The 18,483-nt window shown below is 28.7% G+C and overlaps 1 protein-coding gene across 6 annotated transcripts in view; it reads left to right on the top strand.

Annotated features, from left to right (window-relative positions):
• The window catches only part of LOC107442807 (dystrophin), a 176,261-nt gene that overhangs the window by 113,522 nt on the left and 44,256 nt on the right, over positions 1–18,483 (top strand). For all 6 annotated transcript variants that reach the window (XR_011636174.1, XR_011636173.1, XM_071177699.1 and 3 more), the window contains 2 exons: positions 886–994; positions 17,699–17,910. Coding sequence is in view for 4 of the 6 variants with exons in the window: in XM_071177699.1 (XP_071033800.1) it covers positions 886–994; positions 17,699–17,910 (321 nt within the window). In the remaining 2 variants the exon portion in view is untranslated. The remainder of the gene's footprint in view (positions 1–885; positions 995–17,698; positions 17,911–18,483) is intronic.

Genomic DNA, 18,483 nt, shown 5'->3' with positions numbered 1-18,483 from the left:
TTGATTTAAAGGTGTTTTCTGCACGACTACATGTAAATTCAAAAGTTCACTTTTTTCTTGTGGTGGGACTTTTAAAATATTGGCAAAATTACTCATAATCCTAAAAGCTTTAGTTTTTAATTATCTACCACTCTGTAAAATATTTTGCAAAAAACGTGGTAGTTGACTGTCCAGATGTTATGTGATGTTAAGATAGACTCTTTAAATATTGTATAACTACCAAAATACATTCAAATAATCGTAATATACATTACGTAATATACAGTACGTAACATATATTATGATAAAGTACTTTTGAACTTTGGTTATTTTAAACATCAATAGCAAACAATAATAATTTTTTTAACAGCATATGATTTTATGATAAAGTGTTTTGTAATTTAAAAATATTATTAGTTACTAAATAATTAGAATTAGGAAGGAGTTTGTATCCCGTGAATATACCAGGTTTTAAAGTTGTCACGTTAAAATTGTGATTTTTGGTATTCAGCAAACATAGGTATTTCTTTTGCCAAATACTTTTTTTAAAATTACATTTTTAAGCAACTGTTGGTTTGATCCTAGTCCCTTATTTTTGAATGATATTAGAAATTTAAAATTTGTTGACGTAAGCTTTTAGTGTCTCAAACACTGTATTAAACTTTAAAAATTTTCTGAGCAATTACTTTCCCCCCCATAAATCCACTCGTAAAAATTCAGTTTTAAATGTTCTTATTTCATTTCCTTTGTATTAGGGTAAAACATAATACAAATGTGTATGTTTATCTAATGATAAAGTTTATCTTCTATTTCAACTTTGTCTGCTTATATAGAATATTTTGTTCTTGTAATGTTTTGTGTTGTACAAAATGTAGTTTTAATGCTTTATTCTTTCTTATTTTTCAGAAATTCTTAAATGAACAAGAGCAAAAGAATGTGCAATTAAAGAAACTATTAGCAGCGGTGTCTCATTTAAGACAGAAAAAAGATTACAACAAAGAATTAGAGGCCAGAGGTAAGCTTTTTAGTTATTATGTACATTAATATGCATTTTTTATATTTTATTTTTTTGTATATGTTGAAACTGGAATGAGCTTAGCATTTGTTTTTTTCTATACATCTCCATGCGAGATATCGGCCCTTTATTTTGGAAGATAGTCGTCTTGAAAAGGGATGTAAAAAACTTATTCGATGATAACCGCATTAAAATTTAATTTTGAAATTCCTTTCAAAAAGAAATAAAAATAATTTGTGCGTTTAAAGGTCGCAAATAATAAAATAGAAAAATAAAAATAAAGAGAGATTAACAATTATAACTAGTTGAATAATTATGGAACAGGGTTATTATTAAAATCATTAAAACATACGTTATTTTGGTTGAAAAAAATTAAAAAAAAGATATTTATTTCGACATGGCATTTCAGTTTTTTTTTTGTTAAGGGATCTCTTAAGTCGAAATTTGTAGTCGGAATTTAAGTGGCAATTTCTTTTATTTATTAAGTAACTTTGTAATTTGCATATTTTGATATTTTTTTTGTTTCATTTTATTTATAAAATGAGTTCTTATTGATCATAGTTACCAAATTTAAAATTTTAGGGCTTTAAATTTTCTCAATGTTTTAACAGTTTTGAAAAAGTTTTAAATGTACTTTAAACCATAAAATTTAAAATTTGGCAACTAGGTTTAATAGAACACATTTAAATGATTTGAATGAAACGAAATATAATAAAAAATATTAGTTAGTTATTGAAATAAGGTAATTGCATTCAAATAGTCTTTTTGTGTGTTCTGTCTGAAGACTCTTAAAACTAAAGTTTATTTTGTGTGCAGCTGAAGCCATTAGTCAGTTATTGAAAACATAAGTTATTGAAATAAAATTGTATTCGTATAAGAAATGTGCTTTGCTGAAATGATTAGTTAGTTATTGAAATAAGTTTTGCTGAAAACATTAGTTAGTTATTAAAATAAGTATAGATGAAAACATTTATTGAACTAGTGTTGCTGAAACCATTAGTTCGTTATGGGGAGAAATATAAGTTAGTTATTGAAGTAATATAAAAGTTAAGATAAAACTAAAATTTATTTTTCTTGCAGCTAAAAATATTAGTTATTGAAATAAATGTAGCTGAGACCATTACTTCGTTATGGAAAACATTAGTTATTGAAATAAAAAAATTAAAACTATTAGTTAGTTATTAGTTGTTGAAGTAAGGTAAAAATTGATTTTTGAAATAAGAAAGTTAAAATTTAAGTTTTTTTTCCATGCAGCTGAAGCTATTTGTTAGTTATTGAAATAAGTCTAGCTGGAACCATTAGTTAGTTATTTAAATAAGTGTAGTTGAAACTTTCAGTTAGTTATGGAAAACATTAGTTATTAAAATCATTAGTAATTAAAATAAGTTAAAAATTGATTGTTGAAATGAGAAAAACAAAACTAAAGTTTATTTTTCGTGTAGCTTAAGCCATTAGTTACTTATGTAAATAAAATTGCATTCGTATAATCTCTTTTTATTTGAAGACCCTTAAAACTGAAGTTTACTTTTCGTGCAGCTGGAGCCATTATACTAAATTCTAGCATTTGAATGCAAAATTCATTCACTTATGTATCCCAGCAAAATCTGTTTGAACCAGAAAGATTTAAAAAAAAAGAGCCTTATTCCGTTTAGTTCAACTGAAAGGATTGAGTTATGCTATTGATGATGGAGGTCTCTTTCTTAACTTCAACTTCCTCCCGTGTGTGTCTTCGATTTGTTAGAAGAATCTAACGGTTCTAAAGGCGAGTGTTTTCTTTCATGCGGAATTCAATTTTAAATTTTTCTTACTTCTTTCTAACCTGGCATCTTGGAAGTCTTGTCTTTTTAATCTTTTGCTTGTATTTTTATTAGCAGCTGTTGAAACTCTTGGTGTTAATCTTTTTTCTTTTCTTTTTCGGGTTTCCTCTCATTGATTAATTGTTAAAAGGTCCTATCCGTTTGCTTGGGAAATTGGTAAATTAAACTATCCGAAATAGACTGTCAGAGGTTTTGAGAACTAGAGTTACGCATATTCTGCATTGCCTTTTGACATTTTTGAGAGGCTTATTACGCGTTATTTTCGCCTGGAATTGAATTCCGTTAATCCCAGGATGTTAAATTATTTTCTGCATAGTCTGTGTAAAGAGGACGCTATACAGCGGGATAAATTCTTCATGGCGAATCTTCATGGCGAACCAACGTAAGTAATTTAAAATGTAAAGTATATAAGAAGTGGGTTTAGATAAATATAGAGAAAGCTGTGAAGCTTCAAATATTGAAAAAGTGTTTTAAAAGTATCTAAATTCGAGCAGATTATTGCAGGATTACTTCTTCACTGTGTAATCCTAATCTGGCTATATTTTGTTTCCATTTTGACATTTTATTATTTTTTTTCTCAGAATATTGAACTTCATGGTTCACTTTAGGTTAATCTCAGCTCATTTTTTCTTTAAAGGTTGCTAAATATAAGTTAAGCAACCAAAAAAAAAAAAAAAAAAANATAAGTTAAGCAACAAAAAAAAAAAAAAAAAAAGCCGGTCTTTTTTAAAAAATGTGTTTAAACAGCTATAAATTTTAAAAAAAAGCTGACTTTTATTATAACAAAATATTTTTCAAAGACTGAGATAAAATGAAAAAAGGATTATGTAAATTAATTGCTAAGTAGTGTGATTAGATGGTGGGAACAATGTGAAACGGCAGTTTTGCACTTATGAAACATCTTAATGTGAAGAAACAACTTTAAACTTTATAAGTACCTACTAATAATAAAATTTTTAATTTATTGGGGTTATATAAAAGTGAATTTCCCAACTTTTACAACCAAATATATTTTTATTATTATTATTTTGAATGTATCTTATTGTTTTATAGAAAATTATTGATAAAAGAAAAGAAAGATTTAGCATAATTTTTGAAAAGTTTCTACTTAGGAGCAATTTTAAGCACTTCTTTTATAAATTGGAAAGTGACTGTGATATGTTTAGAATGTTTCAGAGCGGTATATGCTTTTCTATAATTATAAAAACCTTAATTATTTATGTAATAAATAGAGTTAAATAAAAATAAAAACTGAACTTCAACTTAAAAAAAAAAAATTTAAAGCAAAAGTAGAATGAAAAAATATTCTTAATACTGAAGTTAATCTGTGCAGTAAAAATTTATATTAGTACAAATATCTTATTATTTTATTCTTATAAATTGTAATAATTTGTTTTTTAAATTGTTATAAATTATAAAATAATATATATTTAACTCTTTCTTGTCTCATTAAAAAAAATCTACTAAGACAAATAATCTAATAGATCTGTTCTAAATTTTATTTCGAACTAAAACTGAAAATAACTATCAATAGGAATACAGAATGTTCAGGTTGGAATTGTAAAAGTAATCACAATAATCTTAACCCATGCTTTGTGAAATTATGCTAAAAAAAATTAATTATCCAAATTTTTCGTTTTATGTGTAAGTTATTTGCATATTAAATACTATGGGAATTTTTAACTTATATTTTTCTGCTTTTGCTATGTATTTTTAAAGAATTTGTTTATTGAATGGCAGTTCGCCTTAGTTTTTTTTTTTTTTTTTTGAAGTACATGATATATGTAAATAAAAACTAAAATCATTTATAACATTTCTAAAAGCCAAGTTTTACTTAAAGAAACTAAAAGTCAACCTTTTGTAACTTATAGACACGAATAAATCTTTTAAATTATTGTGCCATTATATAACTACTTGTAGTAGGTAATTATTGCTTGCGTCACGTTAGCTGTTACGAAACTTACACTTTGATGGAGTATCAGACATTTGATGCATCATAATATTATGCTTTCATAATTTATATCATAGTTTCATCATATCATCATAATTTATATCATAGTTTCATCATATCATCATAATTTATATCATAGTTTCATTATAATGTCATAATTAATATCATAGTTTCATCATGATATAATTTCAGTTATATTTTCATCAAATAGTAAACAATAAATATACAGATGTTAATTATGATAAACAATTAAAAAAGCTAATAGAGACTGGCTCTTTTTTTTCTTTTTAAATAAAGTCAGTATTTTTAATAAAAACCAGGCAGACAGGATTTTTTTTTATATTTTAAAACCGGCTTTTTTTGCTATTTTGTTTTTTTTCTAAGCTTTAAATTTGAAATTGCCAATGGAGGTGAAACAGAATTTGACATGAAAATTTTCTCCCGTTGTAGCGTCCTCTTAACACATAGTTCAAATCACTTTTGTTTCTTTCATTCATATCTGGCAAGTCTGTAAAGTGAGTCCCTTTTTGTGTGCTCTTATTTGTATATTTTTGACGCGAATGAAGTTTTTAATCAAGTAATGTATTACCGCTTCAGTTTCTTGGAATTATTTATTTAACATACTTGTTAAATAAATAATACAAGGCAGTATCAAATAAGTTCAAAATTACTAACATGGTTTACAGTAATCACAATTGGTTAATTGCATTACAATTGGTTGTGGCATAAACATGCTGATGTTAGGACAAACGGCGAACATGTTCGTGTCTTTTTCATTTACCTCATTTCAGTTGAAACTATGTTTATTTTTCTTGCAACTGAAGCAGTTTTACGAAAACTTACCATCGTAATACTGAATAAATTCACTTCTGTTCTTTGGCAAATATGTTTAAACTAGAAAAGATGAAAAAGAACTTTATTCTGCATCTGAAAGCAATGGAGGCAGTGAATAATTCTATTGATGATTGAGGTTCCCTCTTCAACTTCTTTTCTTGTCTTCGATCTGTTTGAAGAATCTGACGATTCTTTAAAGCGAGTGTTCTCATGCGGAATTCAATTTTAAAGTTTTCTTCTTACTCTTCTTCAAAGTTTTGTCTTCTGAATCTTTTGATAGTATTTTTATTAACAGCTGTTTGAACTTTTGGTGTGCATTTTTTCCCCTGGTTCCTTGCTAAAAAGTAACGATACTCTAACTCTACCATCGATTAACTGTTGAAAAGATCTATCCATTTACTTGGGAAGAACGTCATATGTTTTGATTCCTTTTACCTCTCTTTCCATCTGCTTGCTTTTGTTCTTAATTTCTCCTTTCAGAATATAGTTTCAGATTGGAAAGAGAGCTTCAGTATTTATTTTCCTGATTTCTTTTTTGAATAATCAGTTTGTTTTCGAAGTTTTGTATACAAATTATCAAACTCTGAAACTGATAATTTTTTTTTTCTTTTTTGAATAATAGTCGTCCAGAATTATCAATTTTATTGAAAATAAAATATATATTTTTTATCTATTTTTCTTTTAAATGAAGATATTGATATATTTTGAATATCAATAAAATATTTAAAAAGAAAATTATTTTCTCTTAAACGAAGAAATGACTGATGTTCCGCATAACGATAAAGAAAAATGTAAATCGACCTTAAATATGCTTATTTCCTCTAAAATAGGGTTTCAGAATATTTTTTTTTCCTCACAAGACCACAGTAAAATATTTTTGCTCTCGTGGGCCGCAATGAAATCGGTTATTCTGACGATTAATAATTATAGATATTGATATATTTTGAATATCAATAAAATATTTAAAAAAAAAAAAAAATATTTTCTCTTAAACGAAGAAGTGACTGATGTTCCACATAACGATAAAGAAAAATGTAAATCGACCTTAAATATGCTTATTTCCTCTAAAATAGGGTTTCAGAATCTTTTTTTTTCCTCACAAGATAACAGTAAAATATTTTTGCTTTCGTGGGCCGCAATGAAATCAGTTATTCTGACGATTAATAAATAATAGCTTAGTTTTTCTTTAGTGTAATAAAAAATATCATTTTCTTCTTTAAAAAAAAGGAATATGTCTATGTTATTTTGGAACTAATAAATATCTAATCTTTTTTAATGAAATAAAATTATTATAAAATTTCAACTTCTGTAATCTCTAAGAATTCTATGGAAGAGATGACACAAAAAAAGTTAGGAAAGAAAAAAATAATATTAGAAATTAAAAAAAAAATTAATCTAACAAAGAACTTAACAACGGAAAGATAATAGTTTTGTCATCAGCTCACACGATTATATTTGCAAAAATAGTGCTTTCTAATATTGTGTTAATTTAGCCAAACAAAATATATCAATACAGTGTTACAAGTTTAAAAAAAAAAAAAAAAAAAAAAAAAAGAGAGAGAGAGATACCGATTAGATTAGTAAACAAGATTTTATTAATTAAAAACATCATAAAAATTCAAGGAAAATTTACTTATGAATAATTAGCAAAAATGATTTTAAAATATTTTCGTAATTTAATTGCTAGATTAAAAATTATGAAATTAAAGCGTAAATAGATAGTAATGGGATATATTTTTAAGGCGCGTTCTACTAATAAAATCCATTAAAATTTCTGCTACTAAATACATTATTTGAAACTACTGAAATTCCGTAGCAGTTGGTTGTCATTGCTATATGGCTGGCAAATATAGTCACCAATTCTTAATGAGGCTCTCGTGGGCCACCAAGTTTGCCAGGTGTATATCGAATTTCAATAGATGATCAGATGAATTTAGATGCAAATCTATATATAGAGAAAACAAAACTTATCAGTTACAAGAGTTTCTTTTATCAAATACTGAATTGATTTCTTATAACTTTTCAATTTACCTATACTAGATTTAACATAAAAATAATTTACCAAGGCTATATTAATGGAATCATAACGAATCTGTATTTCATTTTTAACAAAATAAGTCAGCCACCCCGTTGATTCTATTTGAATACTGTTAATTAATGACTGTTTTACTTCAGCAGCTCAGCGTGGAATCGAAAATTCATAGTTTCGTTTCGAATGCACATAATTATTCGCAGTGTACCTCGAAATCTCTTGTCAGCCTTCATCGGAGCACTAATTATGCTACAAGGGGAAATTCCTCTTTGGTGTGAGATAAGCATTGTGTAAGTGTTGCTGAGAGTTTGTGAAATGCTGGTGCCACCGCTGTTTTCTTGTCATTACGTTCGTAAAGTTCGAGGTCGAATATTGATTCGATAGGAGAACGAGATTCTGAATTTTGAGTTCTTGTTAAAGCTGAATAATGCATCTTAATTCAATTTCTATGCGTCGCTTGAGGAATTTTCACTGATCGTAATTTAATCTGTTATGCATTTTTTTTATAACCTGAAAATAATAGTGTTTTTTTAGAATTCTTTTTTATAATGTGAATCTCAGTAGTTTATAAAAAATATGCATTAAAAGATTAATGATATTGAGAAAATTAAACACCATGAAATAGTGCGATTTTGTGTTTATTTCGCAATATGTTTATTTTATGTACAATCTGTTTGATTAAAATGTCGTCTCTTTAAATCCAAATATCTATTAATACTTCTTATATATTATAGATATCTCCAAAATGATTGGATTAGGCATCATTGCTATTTTATTCGTCAGTCTCTGACTTATTGAGCAAATATAAACATTAATGTGAGATAATAGAAAAAAAAACTTTTTAATTTCATATAATTTAAAAATAATTTATGTTTTTGAAGAAGAATTGTTGTTAAGAGTTAGTTGTTCAAATGTTAATTTTTTTTTTACTCCTCGGCCTCTATAAAGTGTAAATAGTATATGGTGTTAAACGTATAATTTTATAAAATTATCTGCATGTATTTCATAGAATTTCAATTTAAGCAATAAAATTTTTTAGCTCTTTTACAAATTGACATTTTCGATCATTCTACGTACTTTCTTATTAAAAAACAGTGGTCCGTTTAGAAGAAATTTGGGTCCGTTAACGGACCCTTCGCAAAATATCTTTTCTTAAAAACCGACCCTTCACAAAATATTTTAACTTAAAAACGGACCCTTCACGCAAATTTTTTTTTCTTCATTATTGTTTTGTTTATCGAATAAACCCTTCCCAGGGGAGGGGAAAGAAAGATGGATGTAAACGAATTAAGTTTTGTCTTCGGCAGACGCTTCTTCCATTATTTGTCCAAAATGAATATTCTGCGTTCAGCAGTATAGACTAAATACCAAATATTTGTATGTTGCATCTCTAATTGAGAAGCAGCAATTGCTGTTTATTTTTGAAAACATAATTTTCTTTAATTAAAATTTTACAGTGTTGAGCATAATCTTGTATCTATTTACAATTTAAAAACTCCTTTAAAAAGTTTTTTGCAGTAACAGGACCCTATTTGCACAAATTCATAAAAGCAGGACCCTGGTTGAAAGAATGTGACTTAACGTTTATTTTGTTTTCACAAATTACGAGTAATTTTTTCACAATTTTACAAAAACAGGACCTTTCTCAAAATGTCTGGACAGACCCCTGAAAAGTCTTGAGCTATCAACACCTCAAGGCATTAATAATTTGCATTACATTCAGTTCTTCAACTTGTTTAACTTTTTATGCAATCAAGTAGCAAGAAAAAAAAAAAGAGACCAAGCGCTTACAGAGCTAATTTATTAATTTCATCAAAATATTCGTCTCTCAAACTAGAAATATAAGAATGAAATTTCTTATATCTATCAAAACATATTTTTATTCTCCTCATAAAAGAAAACGTATTCTTGGTTTGCCTTTTCTTTCCGTTCATCGAGATTTTTGTTCTCCGAAGAAAGAAAAGTGACTAATGGCAACAAATACTATGTCAAAAAAGAAAATAAGAACAATATGTGTTTCCAAGCAGCGGATACGAACTGTAAGGTTTTCTTCATAAAATGTTTTGAGCGGCCAGCTGTTTCCTGTAACAGATGGAAGATTTCTTGGCGAGTAGGCGACCATTACCCCTATCTGTCAACACTCTCAGATCGTTTACACTTATTCTTAGTTGAACGTTTCACGCACTTCTCTATCATCATGTGAAAGTGCTCGACCCAATCATAAATTAAGCTCATGATGATGTTTTCCGAAGTCTTCTCTGCAGCCAGTGAGTTTAAATAACTTAAAAATGGTTTCATAAGAAACTTGTTTAAATTTATGAGTTGATTTTGTAATCCATTGGCTTGGAATTTTGTAACAACTTCGTAATTTATAGCGTTTGGTGTTTAATTTATAACTTTATGATTTTGCTAGTTATTAAATAGCATAATCGTGTTTTGGTGTTAATAGGAAGTGCGTATGATTTTTACTGACGCAGTTTGGTTATTTTTCTGATTTTCTTGCGTATTTTTGTTTTGGTAAGTGAAAAAGATGACTTAAATAATAAATCTTTCTCTCTCTATTTCTTATTATTTCGTTTTTTTTTTATTCTGGAAGAACCATCAATGTTTAATGTTTGAATTGCTTTTTTCTTTCCCTAAAATTACGATAATTAATTAATTAGGTTTTTAATTAATTAACGTAAGAAATTGAAGCGGAAAGACATACTTCTCAATGGAAAAATTTTATTAGCTTCAAAAATTAAGGTGGAAAATGAGAAAAGTCGACACATATTGGACACTCGAAACTTAACACCCATTATAGAGGAGCAGGCACGTGAAAGATGTTGAAAAAAGAAACGCAACGTTGCCAACGAAAAAAATGAAAAAATAAATCAGTTATTTTTCAACTTTTTCTTTGGCAACGTTACGTTTTTATTCTTCTTCCAAATCTGTTTTGTTTTTGATTCACTTGTTGGTTCGGCTTAATAATGGGCATCTATTTTGACTGTTCGAAGCATGCAAACTTTTTCCATCAAAATTTTGGAAGTCAATGCCGTTTTTGGGGACATTTCCGTATCCTAATCTGTCGCTCCAACTATAATCGCCAAGATGCCAAATAGATTTTTAACTTGCAATTTTTTTTTTAAAAAAAACCTGTATATATTTGCCCGGGGGTGGCTACGAGTTATACCTTTCAAGTTGGTCCCTTTCTGTGATGTTTCTCTCGGGCCAATGCCCGGAAGTTGCCTAGACTTGGCGATTATTTTGCCACAGATCACGATACGGAAATCTCCCCAAACATATTCTTACCCCAGCACGAGAATGGAATTTTCCATAAAAAGCTTAGTTGTCATGAAACAAAGTTTGAATTTAACAAGAGTACTGCCGAACCGAATAATTCACGCTATTTCTAAGACTTTGAAAAACTAGAATCTTTTTACTTGAAGTATTAAGCATCGAATAATTTGGATGAAAAAAAAAGTACTCATGAGCAAGAAATATTTTATATAAATATATATATAGGGAAGAGACGCGATGGCTCATTGGTTAAGCCACCAAACTATCATAGTAAAGTACTTTGATCGATCCCTAGTGGCGGCTTGAAGTTCACCCAGCTTCAGAGTGATGGGTACCACCAGTTTGTCTGGAAGGTAAAGGCGGCCTGTGCGCAATGCTGATTATATTGCCATAATCATATGCTGTTGTTCTTAAAACTGTGGAGCAAACCTTCTGGACTGCTGCTGGAATGCTTTACTTTATATAAAAGGATTGTTTTGAATTTTTTTTATATAAATGTGAGTATTTTTTGTTATAAAGATGAGTGTTTTTTTAAAATAAAGATGAGTATTTTTTATAAATATTTTTTTTTTAAAGAACTGGGAAATCAATGCATTTAAACAGCCACTAGGATATTTTTTAAAGTCTCGTTTTTGTATCCTATTTTTTTTTTTTTTTCAGTATTGCTTCCGCTAGAGATATTTTTGCTGAATAATTCTCAGATATATTGCTTTTCTATTTTCTGGGCCCAGAATACTGCTTAAAACTTTAAACTATTGAGAATATTTTTGGATTCCATTCAAATTTTTCGGGCATTATATCAAAAATTTAAACTCGTTTTACAATATATAAAATAGATTTATTTTATGTAAGTCTTTGGGATTAATCTGGGATTGTTGAATTATTATTATTTTTTTAATTTTTTTTGCTTTCGGGCGGGAAAAAAAACATTTGTTGAATATGAATATTTGACAAGTTTTATTTTATGCAAAGAAAAAAAAAATTTTTTTTCCAGACGATGTGTCATCCGTCAACATTTTTAAAAATAATTTTTTATGAACAAACTCTATTTTTTTCTCTTCCCTCGAACGATTTGGAAATTTGCCAAGACTCCCGTTTTTTTCCCCTTTTTTTGTCACTTGAAGTAAATGGGTCTCCCCGATGTGGTATTTTCTCCAAATACGAATTACTAACACGTGGGTGGCACACCCCCTTTCCTTAAACTAAGTTTCGATCAATACCAGTACTCTTTTGAGGTTGTTCGTGCCTGCAGTTCGAATTTCTGCAAAGAAAGACAGCCTTTGCAAAAGATTAAGATTCCTTGGGGGGGGGGAGTTGAAGAATTTTTTTTTTTCCTTCTATTTTTCGCTTTCAATTTATTGGAATATTCACATTCAGCTATCTGTGATCTGCTACAAGTTGGTGTTGGAACTGATAAAAATTATTTAGTATGATAAATAGCTTTTTTTCCCTCCTTGTTTAAATATTTACTGCTGGTTTGTTGTAGATATCACAAGTCATGTGACTTTATTTGTTCTTTTCTTCGTTCGAATTACTTTTTAGCTTTGATAATCCAAGAAATATTTCTTATTGTATTTTTTTATAACTTTGTTTTGAAGTCTAACATTATGAATTGTAATGAAAATAGTTTTGCACTACTTTATTGTTAATTTTTACAACCTAAGTGTTTGTCTAATCTAAGGTATCTTATTATTTTATGAAGCATCTTACTTCAAAGCTGAATAAACTTATGTTCATTCAATTAAGAGTTTTTTTTCTCCTCCATCTATTCATCTTTCTTCCCCCCCCCCTTAATTCTGTCCTGGTCTATCCGCGGAGATCTATTTTAGAATTTTCAGCTGCAACATCCGTAATTATAAACATCGCTAGAACGATTAAAAAAAAAAAAATTATGCTATAATGTTTTAAGAACTAAAGACTCGTTTATTTATTTAAATTTGTTAATCTCATCCATGTCTTGCCAAAATTTAAAATTTATTTGGATTTTAACTACTAGTGTGATGGTTTTTTTTAAAATTATTTTTTTTTGTAAATTAAAAGGACATGTACTACATATAGATTAAATTTTAAAGCAAAGTATAGTAAAATTCAACTTTCGTAAGAAATCCCCTTAGATCCTCAAAATCCTCCTTCCCTTTTTAAAAAGTTCGAGCTAGTTATAAATTATCCTAATTACATGTCTTTCTGAATTAACTATTAATCTTTATCATAATTTTTTTTAAAAATTCCAATGCGTTTTTAAAAAAAGGAGAGAGAGGTTTGAATTTTGACGAGTTTAGTATACAGAGTGTTAAATAATAGTTACCTTTAAATGTCAATTATTAATTTATGTGAAAGGACATAGTTTCAAATTGTTCGGAAGAGCTGTTTTGCTTAGTGCCAGGAAGTAAGATGTTGCAATGAAAGATGTTTCCTGTAAATGTTGCTATTATGTAGTGGAAATTCTTATCTTAAATCAATACCAAGGAATATTGTGATATTAAAATGTTACCTTTGAGAAAAGTATGGCTTAATACTCTATTAGCCCCAATCACTTCATATACACGATATATAATGAATGTTGCTTAACCCATCTTCTTCATACACATAATGCATGAATGATAATGTTGCTAGGTTTCTCTTCCTCATATACATCATAATAAATGGTAAAGTTGCTAGAGCATTTTTCTTCATATACACAATGAATGGTGAAGTTGCTGGGCTGGACTTCTTCATTGCTCGATGAATGGTAAAATTGCTGGGACACTCTTCTTCATATGCGTGATGAAGGGTGAAATTGAGAGCCACTCTTCTTCACATAAAAAACAAATGGTAAAATTGCTGGGCCACTCTTCATATAAATAATGATTGGTAAAATTGCTGGGCCACTCTTCATCTAAAAAATGAATAGTAAAATTGCTGGGCCACTCTTCTTCATATACATAAGGGATAGTAAAATTGCCGGAGTATTCTTCTTTGTATACATAATAAATGGTAAAGTTGCTATGCCACTCTTCTTCATTTATATGATTAGAATAGTAAAATTGTTAGGTCATATTCACGAATCACTTCTTCATATTCACGATGGTCAACTTGTTAGGCCACTCTATGGTTTGGATAATTTCTGAGATTTTTTTGAATCAGCAAAGTTATTATCTAGGTCAATCTTAGTGAAGATGAATTTAAAAGCATCAGAACCAGTTTATTTGCTGGATGAAACAAAAAATTAGAACGTCTTTCTTTTTCCCGTATATCAGTGACAAATATTCAATAAATAATTGTCCCGCAGTGGACTGATCGTTAAGACACGGTTCCCAGCAGATCACCGAAGTCAAGCATCACTGACTGCGGACAGTGTGCGGGTGGGTGACCACTTGGATCAGTGTGCGTAGGGACCGAGGGTGTGCGGTATTGGTCATCGTTAAACTGTGCTACCGTAAAGTGCTCGACTTCGCTTGCAGGTAGTCGAATTACCGAAGCGGGGGTGCCATCCTCTCTGCAGAGGATCAAAATTGTGATGGCATGTCTTCGGATCATCCTCAGGGATGCTTCTCAGACCGTCGCCAATAGCCCATTGTGCAGCTCTAGTGCGACGTAAATGAACTACAAACAATAAATAATTAATCAGTAGCAGTCATAAATAATTAATAGTATCAACCAATATCTTCTTATTAAAACTTTAATAAGGGATCAAATCTATAAATATCTAGAATTAAAATGTCATCCTATTGAAATTAATTTTTGTGATTAATGGACAATTAATTCGAAATAATCATCAGATCATAAATAAGCTAATGAAAAGATATCATCTAACTAACCTCTGAACGTTATTTTTTCTCTCGCGTTTTACTTGGTAGCAAACGTGTTCAGATTTTACAACGTAAAAGTTAGTAAACAGATAAGCAGTGTTGTCATGTTAACTAAAAACTGAAACAATTTTTACAACCAAAGCTGATCTAACAGGATCCACCATAAGGGTGTATTACTTAATTGAATCAGCAGAATTGTTGCATATAATGATGCAAAATTTAATGATGTATAATCTTTCACCTTGTTTATATATTTATAAAATATTTGTTATTAGATCCTTCAAAAGTATCAACAAAACCAGAATCTCAATTATTGTTTTATTCATATTTTTTTAAAGTAATAATTAGAATTAGTTTGAAAAGAAATTATTTTTAGACTGTTACTTTACTATAGTAGTAATTACTTCCACTATATTTTTAACTCTAAAAATAATCGCATCTAATTCATCATTACTTATTCAAACGCGGTTCAGAATTACCTGAATGACTTATTTGGATAAATTAAATCAGGAGTGAAAGTTACGTGGTTATTTTCTCAACCGCTAACACTAATTTCTGTTCATTAAAATTCACCTTACCGTGTTTTATTCTCTAACAAGGACAGAGAATATAAATTTGTTATTTATTTGTAAATGGAATGTGAGATTTGTTCTACCTGCCCTTATTCTTGTCAGAATTATTTTTATCATCTTTCGAAAGTTTTGGCTAAAAGGGAGAGTAGAATATCAAAGGAACGGCGTTGTGCGTTTTCTTAATTACAAAGGAGAGACAAAATAAAAAATAATGAAAGGTCTTTCGGTTGTCTTAAGGAAAATGCGCCTCAACATTTCATCTTATTTCTCTTTTCTTACGAAGAAATATGAAACTTAGGTTCGTTTAAAGATATTCCAAGTAAACTTTCTTTCATTTTGGTGCCCCTTTATTGTTAATTTAAATTTCGCAAATGGGGCTGTTCAGATATTACGTAAGCACCCCAAGGGACAGAGAGGTGGTTTGTGATTTGCTTATTTTTGTTGACAAGTGGAAGGAGTAGTAAAGCTTACATACAACTCTTAAAAGTTCCCTTATTTTCCAATTGAAAAAAAAAAGTTTAAATTTTGAAAAAAAAATTACTCTTGGAAAAATTTGAAATGAAAGTTAAATTATAGGAAAGGTTTAAAAAAATATATATATAGAAAGAGTTGCAGAGATTATGGTGTTTGGATTTAAAAGTTTGGGATTTGCTTACTTTTGCTGACAAGTGGGGGGGGGATATGAGAAGCGCTTTCGTAAATCTCTAAACTCCTACTATTTTTCAATATTTTTTTAAATGCAATAAAAGTAGCACGAAAAAGTTAAATTTGGATTAAGAAAAATTGGTGGAAAATTTTTTTCATCAATGGGTTTCATAAGTCAAATGTTTTAACTACAAAAGGAAAACACGATTCCCAAAAAATAATGCTCTCAAAATTTCATAAAATTAATTAAAGCGTAAATTTTGAATTTATGTAAAGTTACATCTTAGATTTCAATTCAATCCTAAAATTGCAATAAAAGTTACGGCAAATCAAGCGGTTGGGTGTTATGTCTTTTTTTACGTATGGAAGGGAAGGGTTTACTGATTTATTATTATTATTATTGTTAAAAAAGGGGATGATATACAAAATTACCAATAAACATGCTTACGTAATATTTTAACGGCCCCTATTGGATAAGGTGGAATGATTCTTCGAATTGAAGATTCAAAAATGTTATTTTAATATGTCTTGCTTTCATGTAGATAGCTTTTATTACTTATTAGTCTTAAAATTGTGTGCCACATTCTCGATGTTTGTTTAAAAGTAAGATTTTAAGACTAGAATGATTTAATACTTTATTTACTTGAGTTGAGGTGTTGTTAATATTTATATTTCGGCTGCTAATTAAGAGAGTAATTATAATTGTAACTGTGAATTGGTTTGGTTGAGCGTGCCAGTTCCTGTTACTTTTAAAATCGTTATTTTTCACAATGAATCGAAATTTTATTTATGAACAATTTGCAATTTAACCTTCAGGTTAAATGCTGTAAATTGAAGCCATTTAATGTCATTTTACCATATAAGTAAATATTTATTCTTCAATGAAAATTTATTGCATAATAAGACTTTACGCACCCACAAGAATTTAAAAAGAGGTATTTCCGTGAAAAGATTTTACGATAAAGTTCTTTTTGAATCGAATTGAATGTTTGTGGATTTTTCTTCTTCTTTTTACAAGTATTTTTGGGTATGTTTTCAATTTTTTTTCTGAATTAGCTTCGACATGCAATTGGTCTTAAAGCTTATGAGGTTTTGTTATGAGGTTTCTAATACATGTTTTGTGTATTTATTTGAAATAATATTAATCGAATGACATAAAAGAACAAAAATACTGATCGGAAAAACCTGACTTCTCAAATTTTGGTTAGTTTGGATTTAAACATTTCCCAGAAATCATATTTATCTTTTAAATTTCGTTTCCACTGTCGATCATGTCTTGTGATAAATGCGTTGTAATTTTTACTGTAAAATTGAATGAATCTTAAGTTTTTTGTAATTAAAATGAATTATTTTAAAAACGAGATTTAATTTACTTTAGTTTTTAATCAAATTCACAGCATTCACTTATAAAAGGAAAAAAAAAATTGCTTTTGGTGAAATCTTTTACAAGTGATTGCATGTTGATTCCATTTTAATTAGACTTTTGAAAAACAAAATTTATATGTTTCTCGACGCGTAAGTAATTTCATATTTTAATGTGCATTGAAAAGTTAAGTTTTTCATTATTAATTTCAATGTTTAATTTATAAATACCTGCAAGGACCTCTATTTATTAATCTGTACTTCAAAAAATAATTGGAAAACTTACTTTAACGTAAAAAGAATCAGGAAAAAAGAGAAAGAAATTGCAGCAAAACTAAAATAAGCTCAGTTTTTAAAGGGTGCGAAAGGCAAAGTACAGATCTGTCAAAACAGGCCTATGAGTAATGTATGGTTGTTTTTTCAGCACTGCATCTCCACTCCGAGTGGGAGGAGGTGAGGGAGGGGGCAATGCAAAGAAAGCGACAGCTGGAAGGGATGCTGGCCGACGGACGCAGCTTTGACGAACGAAGGAGGGATGTGGAGTCCTGGCTCTCCAGGCTGCAAGCCCGACTCGAGCGCATGCCCCCCGTTGGTCAAACTTTAGACATTCTTGAAAATCAATTGAAGGAACAGAAGGTATATTAATTTTAATATTTTCTCTTTCTTTCAAACCAGGAAAAAATATTAACTTGGTTATCATTTTATACAGTGATATTTCAGGTTTATTGTTAATTATTATTTTGTTGGAAGAACAGAAATATTTTGTTCGAGTTTGATTTTTTAAAATATCTTTTTATGGATTGTAACTATTTCCAGTTAGCAAAATCAGTTCTTCATTTTGCTAACTGGAAATTTTTTTTTGCACTAAAGATGCTTTTTTATTATTTTATATCGCATTTCTCCATTTCTTTTAAATTAATTATGTGCACATTTTTGTTAATGCTGTGTTAATTCTAAGGCACGTCTACTAATATTCTATCCTTTGCTAAAAAATCTAACTTAATTTTAGTATCTTCCCTTCTTTCTTTTTCTTCTTTATTTTGTCTCTTAGTTTGCGCTCATTTTATGTAGAAAATATTTTTTCTTAGTAAAAGGATTTTATGTTTTTTGTTTTTCCACAAGATTTTGTTTTTTAATAAAATTGTTTACATTTCATTAATTTCTGACGATTTTTTTTATAAGATTTATTCTTGAATGAGAAACAAGTTC

The sequence above is a fragment of the Parasteatoda tepidariorum genome, chromosome 2, assembly GCF_043381705.1.
Source record: "Parasteatoda tepidariorum isolate YZ-2023 chromosome 2, CAS_Ptep_4.0, whole genome shotgun sequence".
Lineage (NCBI taxonomy): Eukaryota > Metazoa > Arthropoda > Arachnida > Araneae > Theridiidae > Parasteatoda > Parasteatoda tepidariorum.
Note: the sequence above shows the minus strand (reverse complement) of the source record. Positions and strands in the feature narration are given on the sequence as shown.